General features: G+C 34.7%; 1 protein-coding gene across 1 annotated transcript; it reads right to left on the bottom strand.

Annotated features, from left to right (window-relative positions):
* Nucleotides 1-4,739: 4,739 nt before the first annotated feature.
* Nucleotides 4,740-8,893, bottom strand: LOC145161541 (E3 ubiquitin protein ligase RIN2-like). The gene is made up of 12 exons (XM_079081088.1): nucleotides 8,698-8,893; nucleotides 7,569-8,004; nucleotides 7,329-7,493; nucleotides 7,121-7,242; nucleotides 6,914-7,010; nucleotides 6,741-6,846; nucleotides 6,473-6,630; nucleotides 6,251-6,388; nucleotides 6,098-6,165; nucleotides 5,756-6,013; nucleotides 5,275-5,671; nucleotides 4,740-5,140 (listed from the first exon to the last, which is right to left on the bottom strand). Exons 2-12 carry the CDS (start codon nucleotides 7,827-7,829, stop codon nucleotides 5,084-5,086), a joined length of 1,827 nt encoding a protein of 608 aa, XP_078937214.1. The 5' UTR covers nucleotides 7,830-8,004; nucleotides 8,698-8,893; the 3' UTR covers nucleotides 4,740-5,083.

The raw sequence follows: 8,893 nt of genomic DNA, 5'->3' as shown, positions 1-8,893 counted from the left end.
ATGTGATGCAGGTGGAGCACTAATCGGGATAATCATCGACGTAATCAAAGGGCAAACGATGGAAACGGGGCTAGTTCGTGGAGCCAGTGTGGGTGAGTCATCGGTTCAATCACAACTATTCTCGAAGGTTTTTGTTTGTACCTTGTACAGTTTCAGTTGTATTGTCTGCAAAAGCTCATGTTCAATCCAATCAAACTAATTCTATGACACTTTAGGGCACAATGATTGTGAATGGTGAAGGTGAAGGTGTGATGTTGTCAACACCGGTGTCGCCGAACGTGGAGGAATTGAACATTGGGAAAAAAGCTTGGGAAGCATTGGATTTACGAACAGAGACGGTAGATAATGAACTTAATTGCAATTTGTCTCTCAAAAACCTTCGTATCCCCATGCAATTTACGAACCTCCACTCAAATCCAACCAACTGACAATGATTTTGGGGTTAAGCTTTCGATTTTGAGGGAAAATAATCATTAAAGCAAACCCTTGTTTTTTTCTTTATCACTGCTGATGAACAAGTTGAGAGCAGGAGATTTTTCTAATTTGGTCGTAAGCTACTAAGCTCTCACACCAACGTGGCAAATGAGGTGGATTAGTTGGCAACTAGGTGGCATATGCAAACTGGTGATTAGGATGGTCAAATTTTTCATAATGACATTTTAAAACCTAAATACACAAGTTCGTACCCTTAAAAAAAATCACAACAAACCATATAAACCGATATACGTAAGGCCCGTTGGGCCTATTATGTTTTAGTGCATTAACCCTTTGTATTTTGTATAATATTATTCTTATGATATGTATACATTTTTGGGTTAGGTTGAAGTTGTGACGACCAAAAACAAAAATTAAACATCTTTAGCAATATACTATTGATCCTTCTATTATGTGGACCAAAATTAACGTTGTATAACAGCCAATTCTAACTTAATATACGTCTGTTATGATGTTTTATATTCTGATTAGAAATAAAACATGATAAGATGTTTCTCTAATATATTACTCTACTAGTTTATAACCCGTGAGAACCACGGTTATAAAATTAATTAAACTTTCATAGTAAAAACTCAAAATTATTAATCAATTATTTCAAATAAATTATTAATTAAGGGATATTTTTTTAGTTATATAAAATTATAATCGTTGATTTAAATAAATACATGAAATTATATCACCTTATAATATATATTAATTTTATTTTATTTTTTATTCTAATATTATTAATTTAATGTAATTAGAGTGTGAAATTTAAAATTTGAAATTTAAAATGAAGAATCAATTGTTAATTTAATTTAATTAGAATGAAAATTTTAAATTTTAAAATTTAAAATGGAGAACTAATAGTTTGACATGTGGCATATAATATTAATGAGGATTTCTAATATTGTGATACTTGTCAATAAAAAAAATAAACTTATTCATTTATTAGAATTAGAATAGGGAGATTGTATAAAGCGGAAACATATATATATATATATATATATATATATATATATATATATATATATATATATATATATATATATATATATATATATATATATATATGGTCATTCTATAAATATTTAAACTATTGAAAAGAAAAAACACCAACATAAGGTGGTTTAAATTACTGGTATCTTAACAAATGCATATTTCTCTCGTCCTTTTTTAATAATAAAGTAAGTAAATATTATTAATCTTGTGACACAGTGAAAGAGTTGTTTCAAGAAATTACGGTGGCTCCGTGTTTTGTTGCCGGTTTTACCATCACCATTCACGAGCAACGAAACCCAACGAGAAAATGAAAACACAAACTTAAATATTACTCTCGCAATTCAAGGACTCAATTTTATAACTCCCACTTTGACCACATGTTAACCAACTAACACTTATGGGTATTTTAAAATTCTATATAAAATTTCAATCTTTGTTTTGTAGGCATGTAAACAGATTTAAAACCGGATGGAATCACATCACAACCAGGGTCGGTCCGTTGATTTTGAAGGCCCTGTGCAGAAAATAAAAATGGCCCTTAAATTTCGTATTAACAACATATAGCAATATAAAGCGACGTCATTTTTTTTAAAATAAATAAATAAATCATATTCATGTGATGTTTTATCAAATTTCGCGAATGTTATAATTGTTGGTTCCAATTCTTTTGTGATGTTTGAACAAATTTCGCGAATATTATAATTGTTTGTTCAATTTCTTTTGATTCTTCACTTTATTATATGATATTAAATCAAATCTCAGTTTGTGTTTAAAAAATTATATGGTAATCATTCAAACAGATCAAACGATATTTTTTAATAATATCTACTAAAAAAATATAATTAATTTCCAATAAAACCCAGAAAGCGTTCACACATATAGATATTGACCCTATGAAGAATTTTGTATTAGGGTGTGGTGTTAGAAGTTTGTAGCCGGTAAAAAATGAAGAAAAAGAGAAAATTTTCAACGTTAAATGGAGAGAGAGAGAGAGAGAGAGAGAGAGAGAGAGAGAGTTCACCGTTGAACTTTACCACCGACAAAAAAATAGGTTGAGGGGCGGTGTTTACCGTTGGTAAATGCAGCCAACTCAGCATGCCGCCGGTGAAAACTCTACCACACCCATCAGCCTTATACACATATATTATATTGGAAAAAGTTTTTTTTTTAGTTAATATAGTTTTATAAAACAGTTTCCTTAATTTCCTTCTCTTACTATTGGAGATTTGGAAGACTAAACAAATAAATTTCTCTCTTTTATTGTAAAAAAAACGGCAACTAGAAGGAAATGGAGTTATTTAGGCATTTTGTGATTGTTTTAGCACGTTTTTTAGCTAGAATCGGAGATGAAAATTAATATTATTTTTCCATTTCTATCTTTACTTTTGAGAATCCACGCCTATTTGTAATTGTAACCAATTTTATGTTTTGTACATGTTCAGTCATTAAATTTATTTTGTGTTCGGTATTATCCAATAACAATATGATCGGTAATAGTGGGTTTTGCTGGTATCCAATATCTTTTCCGGTCAAACAGGAGTTTTCTAGCAATCTTTGAATTTTCCAGTTATCTTCTCCGGCCAACTTTGAATTTTCCTACAAGCCACACCCTTTTCATCTTTTGACCCAACCTAGAAATCGATCCATCATCAAACACACAACTTGTAATTCAGTTTAAAAGTTGGGGGCTGTGAAAGTAAATACACACACAACTAAAACCAATCTATGTTCGTCATTTCATTTCAAAAGACAATCTTGGAATTTTTTAAAGTAACTTAATTATCACAATACAAAGAGTGAGAAGACAGAGCAACAAGTTGCGCTGCTAAACCTTTTGTATGATAAAAACAATTCTTTTGAAGACTATATCTATAGATCTAGGGGACATAATGTTGCTATGCATGGTCCATTGTACTCTATGAAGAAGCTCCACCGCATATGGCGCGAGGAAACCAAACATATCAAACGTGAATGGTATGAACATGTGTTAAAATCGTCATTTTAAAAAGGCTACACACAAATCTGCAAATGAATCGATGAAAGGAGTATTCAGAACTAGATGTCAAGAACAAGCACTCGAGGGCTTTCAACAAACCCTAAATTTTAGAGTTGATTTGTAGATTCAAACTCGAATTTAAAATATGATTTTAAAGAGATTTGCAGATTTGTAGGTTCAAACTCGAACTCAAAATCCGATTTTAGAGCCCATTTGCAGGTTAAAATTCGAGCCATTTTGCATCATATTTTAGAGTTGATTTCAGTTTCCATGTTCTTTGTCAGTTCCCCGTGGGTTCAGGATTTTCATATTCAAAATCCGATGCAAAACAATCCTAGGGTTTGTCAAACTCAAAATCGAAATATGATGCAAACACGATTCAAAAATCATTCTTTTTCTAGGTTCAGGAACGATTTTAGATTTCTAGAAAGCCCTTCAAACGATTTTGAAAAAGCGAATTCAATTTTAGGAATGTGTTTATCCCTTTCAAACGATTTCGATTTCAAGGGTTTTGTTTCTAGTTTTCAAGAACATGATTTTCAGATTTCAAGGGTTTTTGTTTCGTGAATTTTGGAACAAAATGGCCGGAAATCTAAAGGTGGCCAGAAAAGATGACCGGAAAACTCATTTCTAGATTGAAAAGACACCGAAAACCGACAAAATCCACTAATATTATCCGTACATTTTAAACAATTTCAACAGTGAATCAAATACAAAAAATAAATTAAGCGTATAGTGTTGGCTTATATAACCTCCTATTCAGAAATACCTTAAACAAGAGAGCCTTGTTTAAGTGGTGATGTTTTGTCGGGTAGTGGAGGCCAGGTGATATGGTACCGTACCCGTACCCGGTTCCATACAATAGAAGAGCTAAATCAATATTCAATCAGAGCCTGGAATTACGTTACCTCTTCCTTCCAAGTTCCAACACCAACAAAAATAAAACTATTCCAAAATAAAATTTTGGACTGGCCACTGTCGTTAACACTGCGACAATGACCCGCATATCGATTTCACCCATGTGTACATACATACATACTCATCAATAATCCACAAATAAACAACTTTCCCTTACTTTTAAATCTCCTGTCCTTTCCCTTCACTCCATTTTCCTACTTATTATCAAATCCCAAATATAAACACTAGACCCCAATAAAAGCAACGGGATCTCACTTCACCACCTACACTGTCCCTATCCCTGTCCCACATAATAGAACCCTTTCATTAAATTAAATTAAATTAAATTAATTATTATTACAAAACAAGAAACGCAAACCAGTTAATCAGTCACATACATAATCTCAATCAATCATACATACAACAAATTTGTTTTTCAATTTTCCCTAAAAGCTCAATCAGGTGGAGGGAGGGGGGGCTATAGTTTGATCAACATCTTTGTCTAACTTATTTTTTCCTATATACAAAAAAACTATAGCTCTCAGATCTTACAGGACACTGTGTGTGGGTGGGTGGCTGACGTCAGCACACAACCTCCCTCCAATGACCAATGACCAATGACCAGACCACCACCCTTGCCTTTCTTTTTTATCATTATTGGTACAGAATATATGTCTTCTTTCATAAAATTAAATAAAATAAAAAAAAAAAGATTCACATTTGAAGAAGATTATTCACAGTAACAGACACCGAATTTGTTCGCTGCAAATCCTGCACAAATTTAAAACAATGAATTCACCGACTTGTGTAACATATGTTCTACAACATGTTCATGTCCATGTCAAAATTCAAATAAATAAATAAATAAAAAGGAATTGAGAGAGAGAGAGAGAGAGGATAGGTACCCGTAATATTAATTCATCAGGGACATGGGGAAGGACTTCACGAACGGTTTCAGCCATGGCGATTATGTTTGACAAGTCAACATCCGGGACAGGTGGAGGTGGCGTGGTTCTGATGAGGGACCCACCCCCACCCCCAGTAGTGTGTCCTCCTCGGTGTCTTATGGTACTTGTGGAAGGATTTGGATTGTTTGAAGAAGAAGTAGATGTAGATGTGCTGGCCTGAGAGGGATTTACAGGCCACAGGTTCCAAGTAGCATCTTCAAGGGAAGTTTGGGCATACGTTTCACCGACCGCTGCCAGGTGTCTCATCATCATCTGGACTCTTCCTAAACCCACCGATCTCGATGGACCCGCTCCCCCATCAAATCCCAACCAACCTGAATCCGCCTCTAACCTCCTATTCCCCACCAAAAAAAAAAGCAAAAGGTTATTCTTCCAAAACTGTAGATGAAAAAGAAAAAGAGAAAGAGAGATAAAGCACCTCCAATCATCATGATGATCTAAAGGGTTCTGAAGTTGATTTGGAACTAGTGTGGGACCAGGAACACTTTGCTGACGGCTTAACTGACGTGCAAGCTGTTCATCTCCTGAAACATCTACAGAATTATTCCCTACACCTACACTGTTGTTACTGTTACTGTTACTGTTGTTGTTTCCTCCGTCAGGTGTGCCACGGCCAACAAACAGGGGTTTTCGACACGTGGGGCATGAATAGTTGTCGCTCAGCCCTTGGTCCAACCTGTCGTCCGTCGCACATGCCACATCACCAATCATATCAACTTTAATGGAAATAAAAATTAAAAAATATGATATGGAATTGTACCAAGATCTAAGGCAGGAAAGATGGAAAAGATGGTTACAGGAGAGCTTCTTAGCCTTGGCCATTGGTTCCTGAGAATATAACACACCCATAATTTTATACATAGGAAAACTGACAAAAAATATATTTTTTTTTTAAGAAAAAAAAATTAATTACCCGGCAAATGGCACATTCATCATCATAAGCTTGTATCTCTTCAGATGTTGCATCAGGGAGAGCCCCATGAAGGGTTCCCAAAGCGATTCTTAACTTAATAAAACCTCTCGTACGCTTTGCGACTGCACTTACCAACGCCTGCATATCACAAATGAAAATAGATTCTTGTAAGGAAAAGTAGAGCATGATGCTATTTTTTCGTTTGTATTAAAAAAAACTTACACGTATATTTAAGAAAAGCATTGCATCAACAAGATGGAATGTCATGCCATGAAGGCGCCATATTTGTACATAATGACCCAGAGCCATTAACAAAGTCATAATATCTAGGAAAAACCCTACATTCCTTAATATAACACTCTTCCACTCCCACAATGAACCTGCACACATAGTAGATAATTTAGATCCATTCCCATGAGATATTTAACAAGTCAATGTGAATCAGCAGAACAGAACGATAAAAATCAGAGGGTCTTGCAATTGCTCTTGCCTGCTGCGGACATATCTAAAAGCTTTGATATTTTGGAATTTGTGGTGTTGCCTGCTGAGTGGTGAACCCATATATCAACCAGTTGAAACCCATGAACCAAAATCGCCTAAAACCAAAAACATTATGAAAAAATAAAAATATATAAATACATAGGTCAGCATGTGTGTGTGTACCTGTAGTGTTTCGAAAGCAATACTCAGAGGCTCAAAGAATAATAACAAAAACATAGATGATGGTATTGTTTGGTAGATCAGTAGACATGTCCTTATCCTGCAAATACCAGCAAAGAATATAGGAGAGAGAGAGAGAGAGAGAGAGAGAGAGAGAAGTAAGTATGAATACGGAAGTTGTTGAGATTTATGAAATAGTAGAAATTGTACCAGACTGCATCGACAATGACAACCAGCAATAAAACACAATATACACGGAAGTAAGTCCATGGAGTTGCAGAAGGAGATGCATTCAACCGTTCAAGCCGATCCCGAGCTAGAGCTTGAAACATCTGCACAAAATGAAAAAAAATATATATATATCCAAATTTTCTTCATATCTATACTCCAAAACCATGTGAGGTAATAGTAATAGTACCTTCAAAGAGCATAATACAGTCAACCATGTTGACCACAATCCTGCTCTAACTAATGTTGGTGGTACTACCAATGGAAGAAATGTTCCCTTGTATATAACATAATTAACTAGTCTCTCCACCATTTTCCGAGATTCAGTTGCATGCAGCTCATCAAAAAATATTGTCTGCATGAACAGATATATCATCAAAAAAGTATCAAGTATACAGTATCATTGTAAAGATTTAGGAAAGTTGAATACCTTAAGAGAGAGGATGATGAGTATAAAAATGTTGAGGACAAAATTGACCACCAATGCAACTGTGGTATAAGAACTCAACAACAGTTCCAATACACGGTTGGCAACACCAGGGTGGAGAAGATTTTCACCCATCAAACCATCTGACTTTAGTTTCATATAAGAAACTTCTGTCCAATATTGGAGGCCTATAAAGCTCAACACTGTACAGACTGCTGATATTGATAAATACCCCACACCCATAGGATACAATGTAAATTTCATCAGGGCAACAAAAGTTCCAGGATTTCATGAGATAAAAATATACATGTCCTCCCTTGCCCACTCAACTGCTCACTATGCAGAATTATGGAGAAGCCCACAAACTATAACTTAGTTTGTACACCTCCCCAAGGATCTCTTCAAAGTATTTCCTGGATCAGATCTCAATATAAGTTACCTGCATATCAGAATGTTACAGAATTAGCAACTCACACAGCAAAAAGGAACCACTCATGGTTTTAGCAAACAATATGATTTTCTAAGCGATTATCTTCTGATGCTGTGATCACATTACTAGAAGCTATACCAACTCAAATCATATCCAATGTGGAGAGATGCAGTGATGATACTTGTGATTAATATAAAATCGAGCAACTCCTATTCTTCTTTGTAAATAGATATATATTCAAGGAAACAGCAATAAAAAAAAATCACCAATCTACTTTCCCTTTATAACCGGAAAGAAAAATGGAAGCGAAGTTTAGCACCTGCTAAGTGCTAACCTCTATGGATCAATTTCAAAGTGATCGAACTAAGTGAATGGAATTCAAAATTCAATCGGGGACTAAGAATAAAATGTTTGGAAAGCAGTCAAACAACGTAACATCTAGTACAAATGTGATTGTGGATCCAATAAGAAAAGTCAAACAGTAACCGTGAAACCCTAGAATTCCCTCTAGTTATAATAAAATGTCAAACAAAAACCACCAAAACGAAGAAATTAAATTCATAAAACCAAGTCCTTACATACATACAAAAATCCTGCAAGTAGAGAAGAAGAAACAGGTATACGTATATTGATAGGCTGATTGCATCTAGATACCACGATATGAAATGATGAGGAAATCAGGTCAATAAAAAAATACCGAACCTGTCTTGATCCAAGACGAAGATGTGAAGTATTGGGCGAAAAATTATCCGATCTCGGCCGAGCCTGGTGCGCACACACACGCAGATTAGAGAGAGAAAATTGGGGGGAAAGCAAAGGGAAGAAAAATATAAAAGAAAGGGAAAAAGCTGAATAAATTTGCAAGTGATATCATATCTTCTTCTTGTTCCTGCGGTGC

This window comes from Lactuca virosa, chromosome 2 (assembly GCF_052849685.1).
Source record: "Lactuca virosa cultivar CGN04683 chromosome 2, Lactuca_virosa_CGN04683_v6, whole genome shotgun sequence".
Lineage (NCBI taxonomy): Eukaryota > Viridiplantae > Streptophyta > Magnoliopsida > Asterales > Asteraceae > Lactuca > Lactuca virosa.
Note: the sequence above shows the minus strand (reverse complement) of the source record. Positions and strands in the feature narration are given on the sequence as shown.